The following is a 27762-nucleotide window of genomic DNA, read 5'->3' on the forward strand; positions in this document are numbered from 1 at the left end:
GCTACTCTTCCTTGCGGTGGGTGAGCTTCTCACTGCGGTGGCTTCTCTTGTGGCGGAGCACGGGCTCTGGGCGCGCGGGCTTCAGTAATTGTGGCGCACGGGCTTAGTCGTTCTGCAGCATGTGGGGTCTTCCCAGACCAGGGCTCGAACCCGTGTCCCCTGCAATGGCAGGTGGATTCTTAACCACTGCGCCACCAGGGAAGCCCTTGACAGGCGTTTATGAAGCACCTGCTCTATGCGAGGCCCAGTGCTTTTCTGATAAAAATGCAAACATATATAAGACATAAGCTCCTCCAAGAGCCTGAAATCCAGGGTGTGGATGACATTTTAGATAATGATTATCTCAGAACCTGGAATTATGTCTGTCAGGCCTCCAGTGGCTTCTTCAAATGCCCTGTGAGCTTGTGAATGTCTGGAATCCCACCCCCTTCTCTGACTCTGGCATCCCGTCTCTCCCCAGAAGTGGACTTCCAAAACACCCCGGGGCCATCCTTTCAGCTCTTGCTTCTTTCTCTCCAGGGTCTTCTGGCCACTGTCTGGGCCAAGTATACCTATGGTGACCATACTTCCTAAATAATAAAACCAAGGGACTTCTCTGGCGGTCCAGTGGTTAAGACTCCATGCTCCCACTGCAGGGGGCGTGGGTTCGATTCCTGGTTGGGGAACTAGGATCCCACATGCCGTGTGGTGTGGCCAAAAAAAATAAATAAAATAAAAATTTAAATAAAAATAAACAAAAAATAAATAAAACAAAGACAGGGTGTAGGACCAAAAAGAAGAAAAAATAAGAAATAAGGGTATGACCATTAGAATTACTAGAATCTGGGGATATCAGAGAATATCTGTTCTCTGCAGTCTGCTCTCTCCACGTAATGCTGTTTCAGACCCTCCTTCATCCTTTCATCTCCTTTCCCCCAACCCCTGCCTGGAGATCTGAGGGAAGCTGTTACCTATTCCAGGCTCTGGGGGCTTCCGGCCAAGTCAGAGGAAGGAAGCTGAGCCCAGCTCTATCCAAGAAGCTGACTTCATCCTCCCCATCAAAGCCAGTAAAAAAAAAAACCAGCCACACACACACCCAGACACAGGGACACACGGGGACACCCACGCGAGGGAGCACGCGAGCCTTTGCCCTCAGCCCCTGGGAGTTCACGGGGCATAGGGCGCAGCCAGGTGCTGGATCAGCGTGCCCTGACCCAGGATCACCACACCCACGACCCTGGGGACCTGACCAGGGTACGGACACCTGTGCCCCAACACAAGCGGCAGAATCGGGCGCACACAGGCTCCTGCACGTCCCTTTCACCCATGACCTGTGACTTGACCAAGCTACTCCTCGATGGTGAGGATTGTAGCTGGGTGGCAAGAACTTTATCCTCAGTGTGAAGCCTGGGGCAGGGTCTCCCTCAGCCTGGATATTACTCATCTGGCCAAAGTCTCCTTTTCAGCCCCTTGTCAGGGTGGCAAAGGACATGGGGAAATGAGACCAGAGAAGCAGCCCAGCAGCCTGATGTGGGTGTGTCTGCCGCCCTGCCTCTGGTCAGTCTTCCTGTCTCTGCCCAATATCAAAGTGACCTCTTCCTCCAGCCCATGACTCTCCCTACCCCTGCTCCTGCTTCCCTGCAGCACCCAGACATTAGCCCTCTTCTGCTTTCCAGAATGTCGCCTCACCATTTGTGCCCCCGCCCCCATATCTGCGCCTGCCTTTCACTCTTTCTCCATCCCTAAACCTCCTAACTTTCAGGCTTCCCTTCCTTGTCTCCCCTGAACCCCACCTTCTTTCCCAAGTCTCCTATGTCCTGGTCTTCAGCCAAGCCCTTGTCCAGCCAGTGCCCAAGCCTCATCCCTCATTTCTCTAGGAATTTGCTGAGGTGAGAGAATGAAAAGGGGTCATTGATCCCGAGCTGAGAACCAGAGATTGACTGAACAGTACAGATGGGGAGAGCCATCACGGGGACAAGACAAGAAAAGGGGAGAGTGCAGGTGGCAGCAGTGGGGCCGGGCAGGGGCAGAGGTGGGGACAAGGAGAAGGCCACTGCTGGAGAGAGATGTAGGCTTGGGAGGGAGGTTTCCTCCTGCCACCCATCCCCTATGCTCCCTGCCCTGCCGGGAGGTAATTGGTTGGGGGATGAAGGAGTGGGTGCTGGGCAACAGACAGATGGGGCAAGATCCAAGCTGCAGCAATGTGGCATCTGGGGAGAGGTGGGGAGGTGCAGGAGGGAGGAGGGAGAGGGCCTGGACATGGGAAAGGGTGTTGCAAGAGAGGAGAAAACAGGTCAGAGAACAGGGGCAACAGGTGGAGAAATTGCATGAGGATGGGGCTGTCAAGTTGGACAGAAATTAGGGTGAGGAGAAGGGTAAAAATGGGATAAGGAGAGGATGTGGGAGGTTGGACGAGGGCTGGAGGGGGTGAGATGAGGGTATTGTGGGACCAGTGATCCCAGATGGGGGGGGTCGGGGGGGGGTCGGGATGACGGCGGGAGGAGAGGAGGGGTGGCATGTGATGACGTTGGGAGGGCCTGGCAGGGGCGGGAGGGTGGGAGGACCTGCCCTATCTCCGCTCCCCTCCCTGACCTCATGCTGGTCCTCCCCTTCTCCTCCCCCTGCTCGCTGCAGACTCCCTCCTTCTCACTGTCGCAGCCCAGATCGACGGTCGGGTGGCGGCTCAGTGAGCCCCTGCTGCAGGGAACGAGCAAAGGGACGTCCAGGAGCCCAGGACTGCCAAGGGGCGCCCACCCACCCTGCCCCGAGAACCCCCTTCCCAAGGTCGGGGACAGAGCAGGTGCAGAGACAGCGGAGTCGCTGGTTACTCAGGTAAGGAACAGCACTCTGGGAGAAGGAAGGAAGAGCCGGGAGAGGCGGGGACTTCTATCCCCACACCCCAGGTGAAGGTTGGCAGGAGAGCCTCCCAGGAGATCCTCCCAGAGCGGGGATTTTCCGCTGGGGCAGACGGAATAGGACCATGTGCTGGGGACTGGACTCCCTGTGGAGGGTGTGTCTGGGAGGATGAGTCAGTGTGGGTGTTGGTGAGGGGTGGGGGTGGATGCTGGGGTTTGGACAGGACCAGGCGTGGCACCAAGGTGGAGGTGGTTGTCGGTGAGCCGGGGCTCTGGGCCCTGGAGTTGCTGGGGCTGGAGAAGCCAGGGCCCAGGCGGAGCTGGTGGCCAGCTGAACCTCAGGAGGAAAGTGCTGGTGGAACCCCAAGTGCTCTGGCTGGAGCCGCTGAGCCAGATCTCCAGGAAGGTGCCCGAGGGAGCTTCTTTGAGCACCCAGATGGGGACTCCCCAGCTGGCAGCATGTGGATTGCAAGGCCCGGGAGGGAGTTCTGGGGGGTCTGGAGCCTTTAGGAAGTGCTGAAATGAAGCAGAGTCAGGACTCTCAGGTCTGGGAAGGGCACGGAGTCTGCAGAGAGAATCCTAAAACTTGTTTTTGGCAGAGAGCTTTGCACCCATGACTCACGGTTCAGCGGGGCAGTGATGACTGAGAGATGCCTCCAGGGGCACAGGGGCTCCGTCTTCGCTCCATCCCCCTTCCAGGCTCTTCTGCTTCTGTTCGTCTGAACCTCCCCCCTACACATGACACACCCTGGGTGGGACAGGCGGGACCCTTATCTCGCCTGGAAAGAATTTAATGGCTTGGAAACAACTGGAAATGGAACTGAGAGGAACTACTGGGAAGCAACTCGGAAACTGGAAACACCGCAGCTGCTGTCTGTCGGCTTCCAATCCCCGCCCACTTCCCAGACCCTCGGCCCCTCCCCTCTTTCCCTGGCCCTGCCTCCAAACCCCTGGGGACCCAGCACCTCAGTTCCTCAACCTTCCTTTCCCTTTAGTCCAAGTCTCTCAGTGCAGGACCAGAACCCACCATCTATCTCTCACTGCCCCCAAAACTCTTTCCCACTGGGGGTCCGGAAGTCCTTTCTTTTAATTTTCCCATTTCTCTGGCTCATTAGCTCCCCAGAATAAGGGGCCTCTGGATCCTCCAACTCCCCCCTCTCCCAGTATCTCCTTGCCACCTGGTTCCAACCCAGTATCTGGAGCCCGCCCTCATCTCCCTCCTTCATCTCGCAGTCCTGGAATCCTTCTACCTTCACTCCTCTTGCACCATGAGGAGCAGAGAAAAGCATGGGGATGGGGCCAAAATCCCCCACTTTTGGAACATCCCTCACGGAAGCCAGCCCCTCTCCCCACTTCTTGGGACCTACAGTCCCTGATGAGCGAAGTGTCAAAGTTGGCCACAACATGAATAGCCTGCACGCTGAGTCATAGCTTGGGAAGATGCCCCCCATCCCTGCCAGCCCTCCAACTCTGGGGAGGATGCCGAGAAGATGAGGCCACGTGCTCCCTCCTTCCCCACAGCACACAGGCACCCCAGATGCAGCGGTAGGGGAGGGTGATGAGGGGGAAACACAAGGGACACCCAAGTTTTCTGCTTTCCTAGTGCTGAGAGAAGAGCCGGATTCTTCCAGGACTTGGGAATGGGGAGCTGGGGGGTGGTGGAGACCCGGCCAGAGATGGGTACTGGGAAGGAGGCTCTGGGGGTGTGGCCTGTGGGGGCCACTCCTCTCAGACCAGCTTCACTACTTTCCTGCTTCTTTCCTTCCCGCTGCAGAGACCCTCCCCCTTCCCCCCACCACGTGGGGAGAGATGCAGGATTTGATTGTCGGGGAGGGGGGACTGGACAGCTCCCAAAGGCCTCCAGGGGTGTGGGGCACCCTGTATCCTCTGCTCCCCACCGGAGAAGGGCCTCCTGTGTGGTTCCCCCTCACTCCAGCTAAGTTCTTTGACTCACGTAGCTGCCCTCTGAGCCAATGAGAAATCAGCTTTTTTTAGGCATCACCCAATGACTAGGTGTGGAGGAAATGTGAAGAGAAGATGATGCGTGTGTGCCCATGCACGTGCTCCAATGTGTGTGCCTGCAGAGATGCAGGCTTCTTTGGATCAATATGAGTATACGTATACAAGAAGTGTGTGTTCATATTTGTATCTGTGGAGGAGCGCACATGAGTACATTTGTCTGTGTACGTGTATTTGTGTGTGCACGCACCCGGTGACGTGCCCGGCCTTAGACACAGGGCAACAGGATTTGAAGGTAGGTCAGAGCCCACCTCATGCCCAAGGCTACACTCCAAGCTGAGAGAAGGGCTGAGGGGCCGAGGGAAGGGCAGCTCTCTGCCTGCCAGGTCTCTCTGCCCAGGCTTTGTCGGGCAGGGAGCCTCTCAGTGTCGAAACTCTCTGTCCCTTAGTCCAGCTCCCTTCCATCTCTCGTGGGGTGGTGGCGGGGTACGATGGCTGGTAGCCCCGAAAACTCCTTTTTCTCAGACTCAGAGGAGAATTTTAAGTGTAGGAAGCCAAGAAATGTGCGCGTGTTGCAAGGAGGTGCCCGTCACACAGTCCCTTCCCTCCTCACCAGTCAGCATTTTCCCGCCACTCCCCCTGCGCTCCTTCCCACTCCAGCCTCTCTGGTCTGGAAGAACTGGGCACCTGCTAACACCTCTCCTTAACCCTTCGCCTGAACCTGCCCCCTGCACACTCCTCTGTTCCCACAGCCCCCTCTCCTGGTTCACCCCGAGTGCCCCACTACCTTTGCTCTCTAACCCTTGTCTCCCTGTGCCCCCCAATCCTTGCCTCAGTGGATTCCACAAACAAACACAACTTGGTAACCAGCACTGAGATCGAGAAACAGGATGTTCTTAGCGCCCCAGAATTTCCCCACCACGCCCCTTCTGGTCACTACTCCCCCGAGAGTGCCACCCTTCTGACTCGGAACCCTACCAGCGTTGTAGTTGGTAGATTAACGTTGTCTAGACTCAAACCTCACATAAATAGAATGTTTCCGCACATTCTCTTTTGTGTCTGACTTCTTTGCTCCACCCCATGCTAGTGAGACCCATCCATGTTATTGCATGTAGTTGTAGTTTGTTCTCGTTGCTTTATTTTATTCCACTGTGGGAACACACCACACTTTATTTAATCCATTCTACCAATGTGAGACATTCGGGTAGTTCCCAGTTTGAGGCTATTATGAGTAGTACTGCTGTGGTGGGTATATTCCTCGGAGTGGAAGTGCCAGGTCGTAGGGTTGGCATATCGCTCTAGTAGAGTTGGTAGATTGTGCCAAATGGTTTTCCACAGTGCTAGTACCACGCAGCCCTGCCAGGATCCACACCTGGCCTGCTCCCTGGTCAGCATCTGCCCCAGCTGCTCTTTCTAACCAGCTTTCAGCCCCAGACACTGTCCGTGGTCCTAGCCCTGACCTTGGTCCTGTCCTTGGTTCCAGTCCTGATGCTAGTCCTGGGCTTAAGTTGAGCTATGTAAATTGACTAAATATTTATATAGTCCATAAGTATTTATCGAGCACTTACTGTGTGCCAGATGCAAGGATATAGCAGCCAAGAAAAGAAGCAGGTGCTATGCCTGCCCCCATGGACCTTACAGTCTAGCAGGCAAGACTGAGTGTGGGCAAGAAAGTAAGAAAATAATCCCGCAAATAAATATATGATTATAAATTGTCATAAATGCTACAAACGGGAGTTACACAATGCTGTGACGTCACGTGATAGGGGGAACCTGACCTGGGCAGGAAAGGTTTCCTGAGGAAGTGATGTGGGGTTGAGACCTGAAGGATGAGGAAGCCAAGAAAAAAGGGAAGAGCATTCCACATAGAGGAAACCATAGATACAAAGGTCTGGGGCTGGGAAGAGTGTGGGGGACTTAAGGCCAGTGAGACTGGAGTGGAGAGAGGGAGGGAAGTCTTATGGAGGATGAGGTGGGAGAGGTCAGCAGAGGCCGAATGATGCAGGGCTGTCTCTCAGTGTTTGAAGAGTATTCAGAAGGGAGACACTGAAGAGTTTTAGGGGGAGAGGGATATTCTAGTTGCCTTCGCATGGTTATAAGGGGTCAACAGTGGAAGCAGAGCGACCAGCTGGGAGGCAATTGCAGTTGTCAGGCAAAAGGTAGATAGTAGCTTGGACTACAGTGATGCTTAGAGGGAGAGATATAAGCAGATTCAAGAGATGTTTACAATAAAATATGGGTAAATATGATGAAATACAGTGGTGTTGAACAGGCTGCTGGGTTTCTGGCTTGTGAGGCTGGATGGCTGATGGGGCCGTGAGCTGCAGTAGGGAACACTGAGAGGGGATGCAGTACAGGAAGGGTGAACGTTGAGTTCAGTTTTAGACATGTTGAATTTGAGGTGCCCAAGAGGAGATGCCAAATAGGAGGTTGGATATATTGCTTGGAGTTAAGAGGAGAGAGTTTATATGTTGGGGTATAGTTTGGAAATTAAAGTCATGGGTCTGGATGAAGGTACCTGGGTGGACGACTACTGCAGTAGGTCTCAACTCTGGCTGCACATTGTAGTCACCTGGGGAGCTGTTAAAAATACTAAAGAAAATTCAGTCACTCTAGCCACACTTCAAGTGTTCGAGAGTCGATGATCTCTCCTGTCTACCTTATTGACAGCACAGATACAGAATGCTCTAAAATGGAGGATGTGGTCAACAGTATCCAGTGATTTTGAGAGAGATCAAGTAAGGTGAAGACAAACGTCTTTTAGATTTTGTGACACCGAGATCACTGGGAGACCTTTGGGAGGGCTATTTGGCAAGCTTTGGGTTGAAAGGAGATCGGGAAGTCAGGTGGGAACAGATTGAGGCATGCATGGGATATGGGGAAATAGAAATAGCGAGTACAGATAAATCTTTTGACAACTATGGCCATGAAGCAGAGAAGAAAAATATGTGGTGGTTGGAGGGAGTGTGAGATTGGGGAAAAATATTTTTAAGTATATTTTTGTATATTTTGTGTATTAAGTATATTTTTGTGCATATAGTGAAATGCACATATCTTAAGTGTATAGCTCAATTAATTTTTGATTATGTATACGTATGTTTAACTACCACCCAGTTCCAGGTACAAAATATTTCTAGTAATTCTATTGTATCTTGTATTAGCTCTGCCTGTTTTTGAACCTCATATAAATAGCATCATTCACAATGTTCTTTTTTTGTGTATGGTTTCTTTTGCCTAGCGTTATGTGTGCGAAATTTGTCCATGTTGTTGCATGTAACAAGAGGGTGTTTTTTCATTTTGTTTGTTTGTTTCTTTGTTTTGTTTTGGTTTTGGCCTCACCGTGCGCCTTGCAGATCTTCCTCGACCGGGGATTGAACCTGGGGCCCAGCAGTGAAAGCGCTGAGTCCTAACCACTGTACCACCAGGGAAGTCCCAAGAGGGTGTTTTTGTATAGTATTCCATTTTATGACTATGCCCCAATTTATTTATCCATTCTACTATTAATGGACACTTGAGGTGCTTCCAGTTTGGGCTATGAAAAAAATCTCATGAACATTCTACTCTTTGAAAAAAATCCCATGAACATTCTTGTACATGTCTTTTGGAGGATGTACACAGTCGTTTCTGTTGGATATTTACCAAGAAGTGGAATTGCTAAGTTATAGGCTGTATGCCTGAGTAGAAACTGCTTACCGGTTTTCCAAAGTGGTTGCACTAATTTCTTTCTTTTTTAAATTTTATTTATTTATTTATTTATTTATTTATTTATTTATTTTTGGCTGCGTTGGGTCTTCATTGCTGCACTCAGGCTTTCTCTAGTTGTGGCGAGTGGGCTCCGTAGTTGTGGCTCGCGGGCTCTAGAGCGCAGGCTCAGTGGTTGTGACGCACAGGCTCCGTTGCTCCACAGCATGTGGGATCAGGACTTGAACCCATGTCCCCTGAATTGGCAGGCATATTCTTAACTACCGTGCCACCAGGGAAGTCCGGTTGCACTAATATCTGCTCCTGCTTGCAATAAATGTGAGTTCCAGTAGCCTCACATTCTTGCCAATATCGAGCAACAGCAGTTCCTTTAATTTTAGCCATTCTGGTAGATATTTAATGGCATCCTGTTGCGGTTTTCATTTGCCTTTCCTTGATTACTGGTTTTGTTCTACACATACATATGTTTATTTTTCATATATTAATTGGCCCTTTGGCTATATTCTTTACCGGAGAGCCTGTTTCTTTTGCCACTTTAAAAAACTGGGTTGCCTGCCTTTTGTTTGTTGTCTTTGTTTTGAAGGAATTCTTTAGTTTAGATTTTAATCCTCTCTCTCACTCTCAATAACTGTGTCCTACTCTCTCTCCCCTTCATATATAATTTATATACATATATATTCATATTCTGACATATCTCACCTATTTTCTCCCACTCTGTAGCTTGCCTTCTTATTCTCTTCATGGTGTCTTTTGATGACCTCTGTGGTTAAGTTGTGCGGTTAGGTTTTAAGAAATCCTTTTTTTTTTTTTTTTTTCATTTTGGCTGCATTGGGTCTTCGCTGCTGCTCACAGGCTTTGTCTAGTTGCGGTGAGTGGGGGTTACCCTTCGTTGCGGTGCGCGGGCTTCTCGTTGCGTTGGCTTCTCTTTGTTGCGGAGCACGGGCTCTAGGTGCGCAGGCTTCAGTAGTTGTGGCGTGTGGGCTACAGTAGTTGTGGCTCACGGTCTCTAGAACGCAGGCTCAGTAGTTGTGGCGCACAGGTTTCGTTGCTCCACAGCATGTGGGATCTTTCCGGACTAGGGCTCAAACTCGTGTCCCCTGCATTGGCAGGCGGATTCTTAACCACTGCTCCACCAGGGAAGTCCCTATACATTCATTTTAAATTAATTTCTGTAGGTGGACATAAGGTAGAGATAGATTTTTTTCCCCATATGGATCTTCACTTGACCCAGGACCATTTATCACAAAGACAATTCATTCTCCTCTTAATTGCAGTGGTACCTTTTTCATTAATCAGGTGACCACATATGTGTAGGTCTGTTTCTGGACCCTATTCTGTTCTCTCTATCCTTGCACCTTTGTAATGTTTTGATATTTGGTAATGTAAGTCCTGAGGAAGAGGGGTTTTTTGTTTTTTGTTTTTTTGTTTTTGTTTTTGTTTTTGCGGTACGCGGGCCTCTCACTGCTGTGGCCTCTCCTGCTGTGGAGCACAGGCTCCGGATGCTCAGGCCCAGAGGCCATGGCTCACGGGCCCAGCCGCCCCGCAGCATGTGGGATCCTCCTGGACTGGGGCACGAACCCGTGTCCCCTGCATCGGCAGGTGGACCCTCAACCACTGCGCCACCAGGGAAGCCCTGTTTTTTGTTTTAAACAGGAGCTTTTTGATCTCATATGGGAAGCTGATGGGAAGGATCTAGTTGAGAGTAAGGGGCTGAATAAAAGAGAGAGAGGATAATCTACACCTTAAGGTTTCTGAAAGACAATAGGTGCTGGGATCCCGGTGCTTGTGGAAGGATTAGTCTTTTATATTCATCCACTGATCCATTCAACAAAAATGTGTTGAATAGGGCTTCCCTGGTGGCCCAGTGGTTTAGAGTCCGCCTGCCGATGCAGGGGATACGGGTTCGTGCCCCGGTTCGGGAAGATCCCACATGCCGCGGAGCGGCTGGGCCCGTGAGCCATGGCCGCTGAGCCTGCGCGTCTGGAGCCTGTGCTCCGCAACGGGAGAGGCCACAGCAGTGAGAGGCCCGCATACCGCAAAAAAAAAAAAAAAAAAAAAAAAAAAAAGTGTTGAATAGCCCCCGTGTGCCAGGCACAGGCGTACAGCAGTGCCAGGACAGATGAGGTCCCTGTTCTTATGGAGTTCCCATGCTTTCTCCAAGCAGTGGGAGAAAGATAACAAACAAGTAGCCACACAAACAGTTGATTCAGGCAGCAGTAAATGCCATGAAGAACGTAAGCAGGACCCTGTGCTGGAGAGTGATGAAAGACTGGTCCAACTGGGCATCAAGGAAGACCTTGGGGGTCAATGACATGTGAGTTAAGATTTGAACAAGAAGGAGACAGCCTCCGAGAGCTCAGTGAAGAACATCCCAGACAGAGGAAACATATAGTGCAAAGGCCCTTTAGTCTAATGTAATCTTGTAGTGTCTGTGGAACAAACAAAAAAGACCAGTGTAGGTGGAGGGGGTGGAGCAGGGTGACCAAATGATATCAGAAAGCATGGTGGAGACAGATCTGCCCAAGGAGGGTATCCGTTAGGGTTGGGCTGAATGTGGATTTTCCAACATGTGAGCTGGGTAGATTAGTTGTGGGTGGTGGGACTATGGGTGTGTGTGTTGGGGAAGGAGGGCATTCATCTTGTCTCCTTCTCTGTGAAGCTGCTCTCATATGTGCCCTCTCTCCCTGCAGCCTCCTGAATGATGCCAGCCCAAGGTTCCCTAACCTCCAACCTGGCCCTCCTGGTGCTGCTGGGCACAGTCAGAGCAGGCCCTTTCTCTCCACGGTCCAATGTGACGCTCCCAGCCCCACGGCCTCCTCCCCAGCCAGGAGGCCGCACAGAACAGCCAGGAGGGGGAGGCCCTTCTTCTCAGCTTTATGAGCACACCGTGGAAGGAGGGGAGAAGCAAGTGGTGTTCACCCACCGCATTAACCTGCCCACTTCAGGTAGCTGTGGCTGTCCCCCAGGCACTGAGCCCCCCGTCCCTGCTTCAGAGGTGCAGGCCCTGAGGGTCCGGCTGGAGATCCTGGAGGAGCTGGTGAAGGGGCTCAAGGAACAGTGCACTGGGGGATGTTGTCCTGCTGCTGCCCAGGCTGGCACAGGTGAGCGGATGATCCCAGGAAGGGGCACAGAAAAAGAGGAAGGTGGAGAAGTGGGTTAGCGTTGGGTGGGCATCGCTAGTCCATAAAGGACCTCGGTATGAGTTAGAAAAAGGCATGCCTGCCTCCCCCTTGTGGGCGGTGAGTGCAGCCCAGGGCACAACTCTGAGAGAGGAGCCACGTGACTAGATGTCAGCCCTCTCGTCCCCAGCATATGTTAGGGCACTGGGAGGCCACATATATTGACAAGTTGCAGCTGGAAACTAAGATGGCCTTAGGAAATGAGGCTGGCTCTGCTGGAGAAGCTGACTCAGGGGAGCACTATACAGGGTCAGCCGCTCCCCCAGAGAGACTGAGGCCCACCTCCCGCTCTTACTCCAGGCCAGACGGACGTGCGGAGCCTCTGCAGTCTCCATGGCGTGTTTGACCTGAGCCGCTGCGCCTGCTCCTGCGAGCCAGGCTGGGGTGGGCCCACCTGCTCAGACCCCACGGATGCCGCGGCGCCCCCCTCCTCTCCCCCCTCAGCTTCCCGGTCCTGCCCAGATGACTGCAATGATCAGGGTCGCTGCGTCCGTGGTCGCTGCGTGTGCTTCCCTGGCTACACCGGCCCCAGCTGTAGCTGGCCCTCCTGCCCGGGGGACTGCCACGGCCGCGGGCGCTGCGTGCAGGGCGTGTGCGTGTGCCGCGCGGGCTTCTCCGGGGACGACTGCAGCCTGCGCTCCTGCCCTCGGGGCTGCAGCCAGAGGGGACGCTGCGAGAACGGGCGCTGCGTGTGCAAACCAGGCTACACTGGCGAGGACTGTGGGGCGAGGAGCTGCCCCCGAGGTTGCAGCCAGAAGGGGCGCTGCGAGGACGGGCGCTGCGTCTGTGACCCTGGCTACGCTGGCGAGGACTGCGGCTCTCGGAGCTGCCCGTGGGACTGTGGCGAGGGCGGGCGCTGTGTGGACGGCCGCTGCGTGTGCTGGCCCGGGTACGCGGGCGAGGACTGCAGCACGCGGACCTGCCCCCGCGACTGTCGGGGCCGAGGGCGCTGCGAGGAAGGCGAATGCATCTGCGACCCAGGCTACAGCGGGGACGATTGCGGAGTGCGCAGCTGCCCGGGCGACTGCAACCAAAGGGGCCGCTGCGAGGACGGCCGCTGCGTGTGCTGGCCTGGGTACTCGGGGCCCGACTGCGGCGCCCGCGCTTGCCCGCGCGACTGTCGGGGCCGCGGGCGCTGCGAGAACGGCGTGTGCGTGTGCAACGCGGGCTACAGCGGCGAGGACTGCGGCGCGCGCAGCTGTCCTGGGGACTGTAGCGGCCGGGGCCGTTGCGAGAGCGGCCGCTGCGTGTGTTGGCCCGGGTACACAGGCCGGGACTGCGGCACGCGCGCCTGCCCTGGCGACTGTCGCGGGCGCTGCGTGGACGGCCGCTGCGTGTGTAACCCGGGCTTCACAGGCGAGGACTGCGGGAAACGACGGTGTCCCGGGGACTGCCGCGGTCGCGGCCGCTGCGAGGATGGCGTGTGCTTGTGCGACGTGGGCTACGAGGGTGAAGACTGCGGCGCGCGCAGCTGCCCCAGGGGTTGCCAGGGTCGCGGCCAGTGTCTGGAGGGGCGATGCGTGTGCGACGACGGCTACGAGGGTGAAGACTGCGGCGTGAGACGGTGCACGCGCGACTGCAGCCAGCGCGGCGTGTGCCAGGATGGTGTGTGCGCCTGTTGGGAGGGCTACACGGGCGAGGACTGCAGCCTCCGTACCTGCCCCTCCAACTGTCACCGGCGCGGCCGCTGTGAGGACGGGCGCTGCGTGTGCGACTCCGGCTACACCGGCCCCTACTGCGCCACCCGAAGCTGCCCGGCGGACTGCCGGGGCCGTGGACGTTGTGTGCAGGGCGTGTGCGTGTGCCACGCGGGCTACAGCGGCGAGGACTGTGGGCAGGAAGAGCCTCCCGCCAGCGCCTGCCTCGGGGGCTGCGGGCCTCGGGAACTGTGCCGCGCAGGCCAGTGTGTATGCGTCGAGGGCTTCCGAGGCCCCGACTGCGCCATCCAGACGTGCCCCGGGGACTGCCGCGGTCGGGGAGAGTGTCGTGAGGGCAGCTGCGTCTGCCAAGATGGCTATGCAGGGGAGGACTGCGGGGAAGGTGAGCGGGCAGCCTTTCGCAATGTGCTGGGTCAGGGACTGGAAAACTGGAGCCAGTGGGAAAGCCTGAGTCTGAGGCCTAGGAGCCCAGGGAATTGGAGGAAGAGTGAAGGGGGGGAGGGTCATAGTCAGAGGAGCCAGGGAGCCAGTGTCCACCAGGGGCTGCAGAACCGTGGGGGCACGCCTGCAGGTGAGACCTGCCTTCAGATCTCTGATGAGCAGATTGGGGGCCCCTTTAGTTGCTTTTAGGCAGATTTCGTGTTCCTGGTGATGGGGGGCAGTAGAGGAGACCCAAGGTCTGTTCAGGCCGCTGCCGGCTTTGCCCCACCCCCAGAGAGGAGTCAGAGCTTGGGTGGATCTCTCAGAGCGGCCCTGAGTAGGAGGAGCCTGTGATGGTGGGGGTCTGGGTGCCTTGCCCTAAGCAGCTTCTCATATCCTGTTCTCCTGGGCAGAGGTGCCAGCCGTTGAGGGCATGAGGATGCACCTCCTGGAGGAGACGATGGTTCGGACAGAGTGGACCCGGGCTCCTGGCAATGTGGATGCCTACGAAATTCAGTTCATCCCCACGGTGAGAGCCGAGCTCCAAGAGGGGGCTGAGTGGGCAGGACTGCGGGGAGGGGGGTCCCTCCTGCTCACCTCAAGCAGGAGTCCCAGGCAACCAGCGGTTGCATCCAGCTGGCTGATTCCCGAAGCTGTTCTAAAGGCCTGCTCATCTGCCCCACACCCGGTGCAGAAGCCTTTGCAGCATTGGCCCACTGCTGCTGGAACACCTCTGGTGACCTTGAGCTCAGACTTTCTGAGGCTGCCGACTCCATTTTTGTTCATCGCTGTAGTCAGTTCTTTTTGTTATTGCTGGATCCAAATCTGCCCCATTCTAACATCCATCCATTGGCCCTAGCTGGGCCTTCGCCAGCCGTCAGAACGTGCTTTTTGCTTTCCCTGTGTCTTACACCATAGGCTTTCAAGTATTTGGAGACATCAGCCATCACGTCACCCTTCATTCCCTCCAGGCCAAACCCACTGGTTTCTTCTCCCCTTTTCCTTAATGCTTTGTTCTCTGAATCCTTCACTTTTTAGTTTTCCTCCTCTAATGCCTCCTGCTTTTTGCATGTGCCCCCCCACCATCAAAACGTGGGAGCAATGAGGAGCCCAGTGGTTCCCCCGGCTAACTCTGGCTACCCTGGCACTTTTCTCAGAGTTGACATATATGAACTTGTGGTCAGTTCATAACTGACAAACTGTCAGTTATTTTGATCACATTTGATTTTTTAAGTAACTTTTAATGATAAAAGTCTTATAGGCTCAGTGTAGAAACTTTAGTAAATATAAACAAGGAAAGAGGAAAGAAGGAAGGAAGAAAAGAAGGAATGAAAAAAGAAGACATTCAAATACATACTCTTTTTTTAAGCCTAAATATAGGCCTTTGCATTTAGCTGTCTTCAGTGTTACCATTTTTGCTTTGGGCCAACCTGTCCAGGCTGTTGCAATACTTTGAGTCCGTGAGCTGGTTCCCCTACCTCCGTGTCATCGGTGCATTGCAAAGCCTCCTTTCTCTGTCTCTTTCCAACTCACTCTTAAAATATTTGGGGGTACCCTAAGGACAAAGACTGTGGCCTCTCATTAGAGATTTCCTTTTATGCACATTGGGCTTTTATGATGCGTTTGGTCTCCTAGTTTCAAATCATCTGACATTTCTACTGTCCAAATGTTTTCCTGCATCATTCCACAAATGCCATTGGTGGGTAGGCCATGTCATTCTCATCTCTACCCAGTCAGGACTCTGGAAAAATAAATAAGTCCCAGGGCCTAAACCTAGGAAGCCTCTAGGACAGAAGGGACAGCTCAGAGGTGCTGGCTGTCACCCCCACCCCAACTGGCCTAGTCATTCTAAGTCTTCTTATTATCCCCTCAAGCCCAGACCCCTGCCATGTTCTGTCTCTCCTTACCCCCTGGTAGGAGCAGAGGCAGAAATCCCTACTTTGCTGCACAACCAAGAGAGCTTGGATTTTTCTTCTGTTTAAAAAAAAATTATTTTCAGTTATAAAAATAATGTAATCACAAGACAAGAATTTGGCAACTAGAGAAAAAAACAAATAATTCTTGGCTGTTTCACACTAAGACAAGCACTGTTAACATTGTAAAGTGTTTCTCCCACTCTCTTCTGTGTGTATATTATTTACATAGTTTTCATCTCGAGAGGGTAGGACTTTTAAACAGAACTTTCCTAAGGAACTTCAAGGAAAGAAGAAGTAAAATAAACACTTGAGGTAGAAGGAGCTTATAGGGTAGCGTCATCTCCTGCTCTTAGTAAATATGAACTTATCCTTGGTGTTCTCAGGGGGTGCAGCCTCCCCGCTGCAGCCCTAGGCTTTCTCCCTCTCCGTGGGGCCGGGCTGGTGTTGAGCTGGCCTGGGTCCAGCTTGGCCATGCTCTTAGCTCATCTGCTTTGCTCTGGGTACGGGCCTCTGTCACATTCTGGGTTCTCTCTGAGCCTGGGTGTGGAAAATGCTCCCATAAGATTGGCCCCCAGACTCCTCCATTGGACTCCACATCAACCTGTGCTACTGGCCCTCTGACTATGCTTTCTATGCTTTTTGTGGCTGGCCCCTAGGATTGTGCCTCTTGCCTTGGCCAGCACTCTCCATCCATTTCTGTTGGCACAGAGTACATTCAGTAGCTGGCTGTCCTCTGGCCACTGCCATCTCCCTAGAAGCCTCTCTCTACCTTATCCCCTCCCCTTTTCTAGAACCACTTCTCTCTCAAAGCCCAAACTCTACTATCCCTGGCTAAGGGACACACCTAGTTTTTGGAATGATTTTCAGAACACAGAAGAGGAACATTCCTCCTTTCCCTGCATATGTGGCATTGTTCTTCTGACTCAGTGGTTCTCAAAGTGTGTTCCCTGGACCTACAGCATTAGCATCACCTGGAGCACTAGACATGCTAATTGTCAGACTCCACCCCCAGATCTACTGAATCAGAAGCTCTAGGGTGCAGAGCCCAGTAACCTGTGTTGTAACAAGCCCTCCAGGTGATTCTGATGCACCCCAAGCCCAAGGACCACTAACTTAAGAAATGTTGCTATTTTGCAAAAGGCAAGGTCTTCTATGAATGTGAGAGAAAGCATGAAGAAACTGAGGGAGGCGAACCCCCGAACAGAAAGACGTTCAAGTATTCCCTGTCTGGGTGCATTCTGCAGTCTGGAAACTGGGGCTATGCCACGTTTTCACTGGGACACAGGCCCTTGCAGCCTGAGAAAAGTTTGTTTGGTCTGGTCTGAAAAGCAGGGTGAGGATGAGGTAAGCTCCAGGGACCAGCCAAAATGGAGTCGCCCACCTGGGGCCATGAGGTTGATATTGAGAGTAGAGTTAGAATCTTGCCAAGGACATCAGTGAAGCAGCCAAAACTCTCACCAAGGGGCAGAACCAGCTGCTAGCATCTGGCTAGAGAGCCTGCCTCAGACCAGACAGATGGTGCTGAGAGTTGTGGGTTAGACTGACAGTGGGACTTTTCAGGGGACTGTTCCCAGATGGATCTCAGGAGGGACTACAGAGCGTTGAAAAGGTTCATGTAGGTGGTCTGAAGGGAGAAGGAGAGCTCTGGGGATGGGCTTCTGTTGCTGAAAGGACCAGATATCATCAGGGAGCACTCAAAGTGTGCGTGTGTGTGTGTATGTGCGTGTGTGTGTGCACGCGCGTGTGCGTGCGTGTGTGTATTCGTGTGTGTGCGTGTGTGTTCGTGCGTGTGCGCGCGTGTGTATTCGTGTGTGCGTGCGTGCGTGTGTGTGCGTGTGTGTATGTGTATTCGTGTGTGCGTGTGTATATGTGTATTCGTGTGTGCGTGCGTATTTGTGTGTGTGCGTGCATGTGTATTCGTGTGTGTGTTTGTGCGTGTGTGTGTGTGTGCGTGTATTCGTGTGTGTGTGTGTGCGCACGTGTGTTTGTGCGTGTGTGTGTGTTGGGTTGGGGGAATAAGGGGACAGAGAATAAGTTCTGGGAAGGAGGAGGAGCACACAGGTCTTGAGCTGAGACCAGTCCAGGGCATCCCAGGATGGGGTATCCTAGGGCAGAGTGAGTAGGAGAGGGATGGGGATCCTGTGTGCCCACGAAAACTTTTCAGCCAAGAAAACTCTGACAAAGCTTTCCTGCATCCTCAACCCAGAAGTCTCTACATGGACTCTCATCTGGTTTTATACTTTGGTATTTACTATGCCAATTTCCCCACAATTCTCTTGGTTCAGGAGAGTACCTTTTGAAATTTCCAATCCTACTTGGCTGAATGCAGGTGTCCCCATAACTGCCAACATAGCTAAACAGAACAGAACGTCGTTATTAGCTGTCCTAGATAGACAGCCCAGCGAGATGCTGCTGCTCACAAATGTCCCTTCCTCCTGTTTCCCCAGTGGCTGGCACTCCAGGAGACCCTGCCTGGAGCAGGGGCTGGCAGATTTTCTATGGGGTCACCACAAATAATCATAATACTTTACCCGTATACTTGAAGGAGGGTTGTTTTCTCACAGGCACGTACTACACATAGAGATTTGGGTTAGGGATCTAATAAAACTTAAGACGTGGCCACACATTTAGCTACTAGGGCATGAGCTGTCTGAGGACAGGGATCATATCTTTTATTTTTATGTCTCCAGTGCCCAAATGATGCCAGGCACAACATCAGGGGACATATTTGTGGAACTCTGAGCAGGTGGGCCTTGTTTTTGAGGGGCCTACAACCCAGCTGCGGATACAAGAAAAGTACCTGAAAGGAAATGCCGTGACGTGGGTCACACCCAAGAAAAGTACCTGAAAGGAAATGTCGTGACGTGGGTCACAGGGGCGGGTGTCTGTGGGGAGGCTCGGGCTGGGGCAGCTGCTTGAAGGAGGAAGTGAGACTTGAAGTGGCATCCCTCATCTACTTCATCTGTTGTGACAGGAATGGGCTTAGGAGAAGGCTCCTCGTGTCCAGGGAGTCAGGGTTGCCGGGGGAAAGCCAGAAGAAGAGTCCTGGCATGTGTCAGAATTCTGGCAGACAGCTGATGAACAGGCTAAAAAGGTAGTACCCATGAGAGGGGACTCTGAGGTCACACTGCCTGGGTTTAAATTCCTGCTACTTCCTTGGTGTTGGTGACCTTGGGCAAGCCACTTAATCCTTCTGTACCTCAGTTTCCTCATCTGTCCGTTGCGAATAATACGACCTACCTCATCAGATTCTTAAGCAGATTAAGTGAGTTCATATATATAAATCGCCTTGAACAGTACGTGGCATGGAGTAGGTGTTCTAGACGTGTTTGCTGATACCACCCACGCTCCCCAGCTGTATAGGGCCAAGTTCTACACAGTCCCATGTTGACCCTGCCGGGAACTAGAGAAAGAAGGGATAAGGGGGCTTGAGCGGCAGGGGTGAGAGTGGCAGCCCTGATCCACCTGGTGCTTTCTCTCTTGCAGACAGAGGGGCCGAGCCCCCCATTCACAGCACGGGTGCCCAGCTCTGCCTCAGCCTATGACCAGAGAGGACTGGCCCCCGGTCAGGAGTACCAGGTCACTGTCCGTGCCCTTCGAGGGACTAGCTGGGGCCCTCCTGCCTCCAAGACCATCACCACCAGTGAGAGCTGGGGCTGTGGGGTGGGGTCCTGGGTGGAGATCTGGATTTGAGAGGGGTGGCTGGGAATATGCCCTCCAAGAGGGCAGAGGGGAGGGATTGGCTGGGGGCAAGGCTCGTAGAAGGAAAGCTGGTGACTGCAGATCCAGACTCCCACCTGATCCCTCCTCTCTCTGACCTGGCTAGTGATCGATGGCCCCCAGGACCTCCGAGTGGTGGCTGTGACACCAACCACGCTGGAGCTCAACTGGCTGCGCCCCCAGGCTGAGGTGGACCAGTTCGTGGTGTCCTACGTCAGTGCCGGCAACCAGAGGGTGCGGCTGGAAGTGCCCTCTGAGGCAGATGGGACGCTGCTGACCGGCCTGATGCCAGGCGTAGAATACGTGGTGACCGTCACTGCCGAGCGGGGCCGGGCAGTAAGCTACCCGGCTTCTGTCAGGGCCAACACAGGTATGGCTGGCCAAGGGTTAGGGAAGTTTCCGCGCATAGGAGCCACTTCCTAGGGAGTCCACATGTCCGGCTCCCAGGCTGCTCTGAACGCACTTGACAGGGTGTGTGGCAGTCCCAAAGCACGTGCTGGGGGGCCTTGCTGTGCACCAAGGGCTCTGCGGAGATGGAGTTCTCAGGTGCTTGGAGTACTGTAGGAAGGCTGTGGGCTGGAGTTTGGGAGGAGCTGCCTCATGGAGAGAAGCAGTAAATAGGAGGTGCTGTCCGACCCACCCAGATGGGGGAGGTTCTGATCCAAACTTGGACACAGGGACAGCCCTTGAGCTCAGTCAGTGGTCAGATCTTGGAGAGATTGGAATTAGGCAGATTAGAGATCAGCACTCCTGTTGACTTTAGGATTGGGGATTGGGGGATTTAGGTCTCAGCAGTAAATTTCCACTAACCCTCAAGGTCTCTTAACAGATGCCTGGATCTTTCTTTTCTTTTCCTGTGACAGAGGGACGCCCACCTCGCTGTAGCTCACAGTCTCTCCTCCCACGCCCCTTTCTCTCCGTCAGACACAGGGCCCCACCCGCCGGTTTCTTCTCTCTAGGGCACCAACAGTGGCGGGCTTGGAGGGCAAGGGGTGAGGGAGTCCTGGGACACTAACTCCTTTCTCTCGATTCTCTTTCCAGGTGGGGCTGGGGAACAGGAAGAGGCCTCTGGCTCCGGTGGGAGGGACGGTGGGAGGAGCTGCCTCGGGGAGGAGTGCAGGGATTGGTGGGGGGCTGCCACTGACCGGCTCTCCCCCCTCCCCCTTTTTCCGCCCCGGCAGCACCAGGCCACTACAGTCACCCGGAGGCGCACGCCCCAGCCCCGTCCCCCAAGCCCCGGCCCCGGCCGGTCCCGGCCACGCGGCCCCCGCGCCCACCAGTCCCCCCTCGGCCCTCGCGGCCGGCGGAGGAGGGAGAGGCGGAGTCTCGGCCAGGGTCGAGCCTACCCCAGCCCCCTCGGCGGGCGTGGGGCAACCTGACGGCCGAGCTGGGCCGCTTCCGCGGCACCGCGCAGGACCTGGAGCACCACCTGCGGGCTCACGGCTACCCACTGCGGGCCAACCAGACCTACACGTCGGTGGCGCGCCACATCCACGAATACTTGCAGCGGCGTCGCCTGGCGGCGGCCGTCCCCACCAGCTCCCCCGCACCCCCGGCCCGTCGCCCCCACCCCACCTCCAGCCCCGACTCGGGCACCTGGAAGCGGGACTCCAACCAGGGCACCTACGGCCTCTCGCCCGAAGGCGTCGACCGGGTGGCTGCGCCCCGCCACCCCAAGCCCGAGGTGCTGGGCAGTTCCGCCGACGGCGCACTACTCGTGTCCCTCGACGGGCTCCGCGGCCACTTCGAGCGCGTGGTGCTGCGCTGGCGGCCCCAGCCGCCCGCAGAGGGCCCCGGCGGGGAGCTGACCGTGCCGGGCACCAAGCGCACCGTCAGCCTGCCAGATCTCAAGCCCGGCACCACCTACCACGTGGAGGTCCACGGGGTGCGGGCAGGGCAGACCTCCAAGTCCTACGCCTTCATCACCACCACAGGTAGTGTGGGTGGGGCCGCGGGACCACCCATCTCCTGCCCAGTCTCACCTGCCACTGGAGTCGGCATCCATGAGTTCCTCCCGCTGCCTCACTGCTCGGGCTGCCACCCCACCGCGTGCTCTGTCTTCAAGCCCTACCTGGTTCAGGCTCCAAGAGAACCCCCCAACAAAGCGCACTTTCTCGTGTCCCTAGATGCCACCTCCACCCTCAGGGTCCTGGTGGATACCCAAGGTCAAGGAGACCTGTTCTTTGAGACTGTCTGATTTTCACTTGGGTTCCTAGGACACTTCTGCCAGGAATCCTGTTCTAGGCAACAGAGGGGCATTTGGTGGGAGGGGCAGTGCCTGGAGCAGTTTGGGTGGGGTAGGGAGAGAAGCTAGTGGTTCCCCACTCTGACTCACTGTGGTGACGGTGGCTGAAGACTGTGGTCATGGTTACTATCTTCCACAATTTGGCCCCAACCTCAAAGGGACACATCGGAACTGCTTGGAGGTTGCCTTGAAGCCATCAGGCAGCATGTGTGTGTGAGAGGTGAAACCACTGCTTCTTGAGCTGCCTTTCCAGACCTCCTGGCTCACTTCACACTTGTCTCTCCCACAGGAACGATGTCCCGGCTCGGGGAAGGGGCTCTCTGTGGCTGTCACGGGGAGGGTTCTGGACCTCTTCTTCCCCCATAGGGCCCAGATGCCGCCTGAGCTGGATGTCCACCCCCCCATCCCCTCTTCCCTCTCTTCTCACTACCCACTCTCTCTGTACCCTCCTCCCCTAACACCACCATCTCCTCCTTTCTTCCAGGCTTGTCTCTGCAGCACTATTGGAAGTCACGACCACCACCCAGTGGGGAAGGGGTTCCTGTGGGGAGGGACATGGCAGTCTGTCGGGGCTGGAGGTCACAGGAGCCTTGTGGGACGAGGGATGGCAGACTTTATTTCTTTTATTTATTACCTGCGGGCCTGTCTGTGCAGGAGTGTGGTGCACCTTTGGGACGATGAGGTGACCCAGGGGGTGATCCAGGAGCAGAAAAGGGAGGGTCTGTAGGCTCTTAGAGGCTAGAGGGCTGAGCCTGGGGGCCAGGGTTTCCCTTCTGACTCTCATACTCCACTCTCCTGTTTTTCTCCCCCTGCTTCTTCCCAGGGTCCTCCCCCTCAGACCTCCTGGGGGCCACTGATGAGCCTCCTCCCTCAGGCCCTTCAACGACTCAAGGGGCTCAGGCCCCTGTCCTGCAGCAGCGACCCCAGGAGCTGGCAGAGTTGAGGGTGCTGGGCAGAGACAAGACAGGGCACCTCCGCGTGGCCTGGACCGCCCAGCCTGACACCTTTGCCCACTTCCAGCTGCGCCTACGGGTGCCCGAAGGGCCTGGGGCACATGAGGAACTACTGCCAGGGGATGTCCGTCAGGCTCTGGTGCCCTCACCCCCTCCTGGATCCCCCTATGAGCTGTCACTTCGTGGGGTCCCCCCCGGGGGCGAGCCCTCTGCCCCTCTCATCTACCAAGGCATTATGGGTACATCCTGGATTCTGCTCAAGACCAGTGTCCTGAGGTTGGGGGAGGGGCTGGGCCATTAGGATTTCAGAGGTGGGGTGGAGATTGAAGGGCAGGGCTGGCGTTTGGGTCAGGGTGGTAGGAGAAACAAGGAGAGAAAAGGAGTTGAGGGTTCAGAGGCAAGAGGGATGGGGGGCGTCTTAGCACAATGGTAGGGTGGGCCGGGGAGGGGAGTACTCCAGGCAAAGTAGATGAGAGGACAAAAGCCAAAGGATGGGACAAGGATTCAAGGAGAGAGGCTGTTGGCCCCCTGGCTCTCCGCTTACAGCTTTCTTTGTGCAGAATCGCCCTGCCCCCACTTCCTGGTTACTCCTCTGCCCCAGCCCGCCCACTGTGTCTCTCAGGGTGGGCGTGGGGCCCTGAGGATCCTGACCCTCAGCCCTCTCCTCCCTTTCCCTTCTCCCAAGCCCCTGCCATCCCCTCACTGGACAGGCTAGGACAGTGGTGCTGCCCCTCACCCTGCGAGCCCAGCCTGCAGTGGACAGCACCCCACGGTCCCATTAGCCATTTCCAGGAGGGGTGGAGGTTCCTTGTGGTAGGGCGCTCCACGGCCATCAGGACTTCAGAGACGGCTGAGGTTTGTGGAACCAGTGCAGGAGCCTGGGCTTCCTGGCTCTCACATTTCCTCCTGGTCCCTCTTTATGGAACTAGGGTAGCCAGCTCTCCCTGCAACTCCAGATCAAGCTCACCACTGGGGAGAGGGCGGTAAGGGAGAGAGAAGTTCAGGTGGACCGAGGCGTCTTCAGACTGCTCTGAAACAGCAATGGCAAGGTTCTGAACTCTCAGGGAAAACCACAGGAGACCTGAAACTCCCCCAGAGACCTTGGTGTGAAGAGGGACTGGGACCTTTGTGAGTGGGGAGGAAGTTATCGCAAGGGAAGAGCCAGAGCTCTCACTCCAGAGCAGAGATTGGGGAGAAATGCCCACCTTCTTACAAAAGCTGGTCCCAGAGAACAGAGGGCAGGGAATGGAGGCTTCCAGGAAGGGAGCTGTCCAGGATGGAGTGAGCCAGTGGGCAGGGGAGAGGGAAGGAGACTGGGGACAAGGCAGTGCTTGAGCCCACGTGCTTTGCTTTTGCCCCACACCCCAGACAGGGATGGGGAGAAGCCTGGGCAGCCTTTGGCCCCGCCACGCCTGGGCAAGCTGACAGTGACGGACATGACTTCCAACTCCCTGCTTCTGCACTGGACGGTCCCTGAGGGCGAGTTTGACTCCTTCGTGATCCAATACAAAGACAGGGACAGGCCCCAGGTGGTGCCTGTAGAGGGACCCCAGCGCTCAGCCCTCATCTCCAACCTGGACGTCGGCCGCAAGTACAAGTTCATCCTGTACGGGCTCGTGGGCAAGAAGAGGCATGGCCCCCTGGTGGCTGAAGCCAAGATCTGTAAGTGAGAGGGGTCACATTCACCCCTGCCTCCGCCCTCTGCACAGTCCTGAAGGGGGTCTGCACAGTGCTTCGGCAAGTCCAGGAAGGCTCCCTGGAGAAGGTGGTGCCGGAGATGAATCCCGAAGGGAAAATTGTGGTGGTCAGGCAGGGAGGTTGAGGAGGGTAGAGCACACAGAGAGAGAGTGAGGCAGGAGAGAGTGTGGCCCTGTAAGAGAATCAAAGCCTCTTTCCTCTGGGCGAGGGGCAGGGCACCTGGGAGCTGAGGGCACTGATCTCACTGATCTCATGTGTCCGACTGAGTCACTTGGACCTCATCTGAGGACCCTAGGGGGCCGCCAAAGGGCTTTACGTGAGAGAGTGACATAATTCAATATTTATCTTACAAATAACACTGAGGCTGCTGCAGAGGATAGCTGGAGAAGGCAGTCTTATTCCCTGAGGCAAGGAGCAATGGATGTGAGGGGCAGTGCAGCGGGGGACACTTAGTTAAACATCTTTCGAGCATTCGTTAAGTGTCAAATGTGTTCAGGATGTTCTAAGTGTATCATCGCACTTAATCCTCATAAGCAGCCCTGTGAGGCAGGCTCATTTCACAGATGAGGAGAACTGAGGTGCAGAGAGGGCAAGGTCACTCAAGCAGAAAGTGATGGGGCCATAGGGTCATCCTGCTGCCCTCATGGGCCTGGAGAGCAGAGGAAAGGCCTGAAGAGGGGATGTGGGTGTCCCAACAGGCAGAAGCCAGGGTGGGGGGCAGGGAGAGGAGACATGGCCACTGGAACCCTGGAGATGGCTAACACTCAGGGCAAGAGCAGAGGAAGGGGTGCCTGCAGGGTGAATTGGGGAGAGGGATGCCAAAATGAAGGGCGCGGTCAGACATGTCAGATTCCATAAGAGTGATTCAAGGCTACAGAGTGTCCACAGAACTTAGCAATGGCGAGGTCACCACTCACCCTGGTGAGAGCAGCTGGTGGAGGGTGGAGCTGGGTTGGGAGGGTGATGTAGGTGAGGACATGACTACAAGCAGTGTAGACATCTCCTGGAATCTGGGCTGGGACTAGAGAGCAAAGAGGGAGGGTGGAGGCTGGAGGGTGACGCAGCTGAGTGGAGGAGCTTGTGTAAATGCTCATGGCACAGCCGAGGGAGTGAGGGTAGGAAAGGACGAAGTGGGGCCCAGAGCGCAGGTGTGGGGGGCTCTCCCGCGTAAAAACGCGCCAAGGACCAAGCTTCCCTCTCTTGGAGGAGAAACCAGCTAGTTGTTAGGCCTGGAAACAGTAGAGGCCGTCCTGGAAGACTTCCCTGGCCATGGAGATGTGGAAGGGGCTGGCTGGGCTCCCTTCTCTCTGAAGCCCTTTCCAGGCTGCGGAATGAGTCAGGGCCACACTAGTCCATACGGTGCTTTTGTGCCCCATCAAAGAAAGCACCCCTTCTTCCAGGTGGGCACAGCCCTTTGCCAGGGGACACAGCTTGGCAAGCAGAGTGCTGGCTGGATTTCAGTCCCTCAGTGCTCCCTCCGCCATGCACCTTTTGTGGAGTGAACAGCCTGCACAGCCTCACACAGCATCCCCAGGTGGCAGATGGATTCCTTCTTATCCTTTGACCTGTGTCCCTCCCTTCTCTCTACCTGCTCTTCCTAGTGCCTCAGACTGATTCCAGCTCAGTGACTCCACCCCGCCTGGGAAAGCTGTGGGTGACAGATCCCACCCCAGATTCGCTGCACCTCTCCTGGACTGTCCCTGAGGGCCAGTTTGACTCCTTCGTGGTCCAATACAGGGACAGGGATGGACGGCCCCAGGTGGTGCCCGTGGAGGCTCCCGAGCGCTCGGTCATTGTCTCCCCGCTGGACCCCGACCACAAGTACAGATTCACTCTGTTTGGGATTGCCGACAAGAAGCGGCACGGCCCCCTCACGGCCGATGGCACCACTGGTGAGTAGCAGCCACCTAAGCCCCCATGTGACCCCTCCCAGTCTTCCACGTGGCTTGCCCCCAGCCAGGAACCAGCTGGGGCCCCCCAGCGAGATGGCTGACTCCGAATCCTGGCCCTGCTTTTGGGCTCAGGGCCAGCCAGCCTCCCCCGCACTGCGGGGACCCTTTCATCCTGTTCAGCTGCTCCCCAAGGCCCAGAAGGTGTGTCACACCCTGGTTGTGCCAGATTTCTCAGAGTTCATCACTCGTGCTAATTGCGTAGAGACTCCCACAGGTGTGACAACCTGTCCGAACCCCAGGCCCCAGTCCTGGGGTTCTGCCGGTTCAGCCCTGCCTGGATCCTCTTATTTACAGCCGCAGAGAAGAGAGAGGAGCCCCGCCACCCAGAGTCCCCTGAGCAGCCCCTGCTGGGGGAGCTGACAGTGACTGGCACCACCCCAGACTCCCTGCGCCTGTCCTGGACGGTGACCCAGGGCTCTTTTGACTCCTTCATGGTCCAGTACAAGGATGCGCAGGGGCGGGCCCAGGCAGTGCCCATCAGGGGGCATGAGAATGAGGTCACCATCCCCGGCCTGGAGTCCGACCGGAAGTATAAGATGAACCTCTATGGGCTTCATGGCAGGCAGCGCGTGGGGCCTGTGTCCGTGGTGGCCACCACAGGTGAGTCAGGGCTGCGCGGGGCTCCCTCCCTGGCCAACCCCCAGCCCTGTGAGCAGGACCTGACCCGGGATCCTTCACACTTCCCTCCACCTTCTCTTTCTCGGCTCCAGTTCTGCCAAACCTCCACAGTCTACTTCCCTACATCCCAGGACTTTGCGTCCAGCCGCCAGCCCCTGACCAAACTTTCTTGGCCCTGCTTCTCCATCTCCAAGAACAGACCCCATTTCCCACATTCTGAGCACTGGGAATCACCCCTTCATCCCGGGCTGTCCTCCCCATGGATGTCCTCAGCCACTGTGTTCTTTCCCCGCGGTCTTTGCTGGCCTTCTTCCCCTGGCTCAGGCTGTGGTCATTTCTGAGCTTCTGTTGCCAGCTGCCCACACCCTCCTGCCATAGCTGCTCTGTTCAGAGCTGGCAAATCCAAGGGACATGAGCTCCACGTTTCCCCAGCCTCCTCCCAGCCCCCTGACTCCCTGACTCCCAGCCAGCTTGGAGCAGGGCAAAGGGCTCACTTTCAGCCCCCCTGCCCTGCATTCCTCCATGGGCCCAGCCTCCCCCATCCAGCACCATTTCCATGGCTGTGTAGCATCGCGGTTGGGAGAGTGGGCTCTAGAGCCAACTGCCTGGATTTTAATCCTATCTCTGGGATCTTGTGCAAGTTACTGAACCTCTCTGGGCCTCAGCTTTCTCATCTGTCAAATGGGGATGATAATGGTAACAGCTTCACAGAGTTGTTAGAATTAAATGAGTTAATATACATATGGCACCTAGAACAGTGCCTGGCACATCAAAACTGCTATTGAGGGCTTCCCTGGTGGCACAGTGGTTGAGGGTCCGCCTGCCGATGCAGGGGACACGGGTTCGTGCCCCGGTCCGGGGGGATCCCACATGCCGCGGAGTGGCTGGGCCCGTGAGCCACGGTCTCT

The 27762-nt window shown here is 55.6% G+C and overlaps 1 protein-coding gene across 1 annotated transcript in view; it reads left to right on the forward strand.

Annotated features, from left to right (window-relative positions):
* The first annotated feature begins 2586 nt into the window (after positions 1 to 2586).
* Positions 2587 to 27762, forward strand: part of TNXB (tenascin XB) — a 76722-nt gene continuing 51546 nt past the window's right edge. Inside the window, exons 1-11 of the mRNA XM_055079501.1 lie at positions 2587 to 2811; positions 11186 to 11596; positions 11975 to 13714; positions 14166 to 14281; positions 19155 to 19311; positions 19495 to 19758; positions 20570 to 21322; positions 22457 to 22825; positions 23955 to 24248; positions 25886 to 26176; positions 26531 to 26836. Of these exons, the coding sequence (XP_054935476.1) occupies positions 11194 to 11596; positions 11975 to 13714; positions 14166 to 14281; positions 19155 to 19311; positions 19495 to 19758; positions 20570 to 21322; positions 22457 to 22825; positions 23955 to 24248; positions 25886 to 26176; positions 26531 to 26836 (4693 nt within the window). The 5' untranslated portion in view covers positions 2587 to 2811; positions 11186 to 11193. The remainder of the gene's footprint in view (positions 2812 to 11185; positions 11597 to 11974; positions 13715 to 14165; positions 14282 to 19154; positions 19312 to 19494; positions 19759 to 20569; positions 21323 to 22456; positions 22826 to 23954; positions 24249 to 25885; positions 26177 to 26530; positions 26837 to 27762) is intronic.

The sequence above is a fragment of the Physeter macrocephalus genome, chromosome 18, assembly GCF_002837175.3.
Source record: "Physeter macrocephalus isolate SW-GA chromosome 18, ASM283717v5, whole genome shotgun sequence".
Classification (NCBI taxonomy): domain Eukaryota; kingdom Metazoa; phylum Chordata; class Mammalia; order Artiodactyla; family Physeteridae; genus Physeter; species Physeter macrocephalus.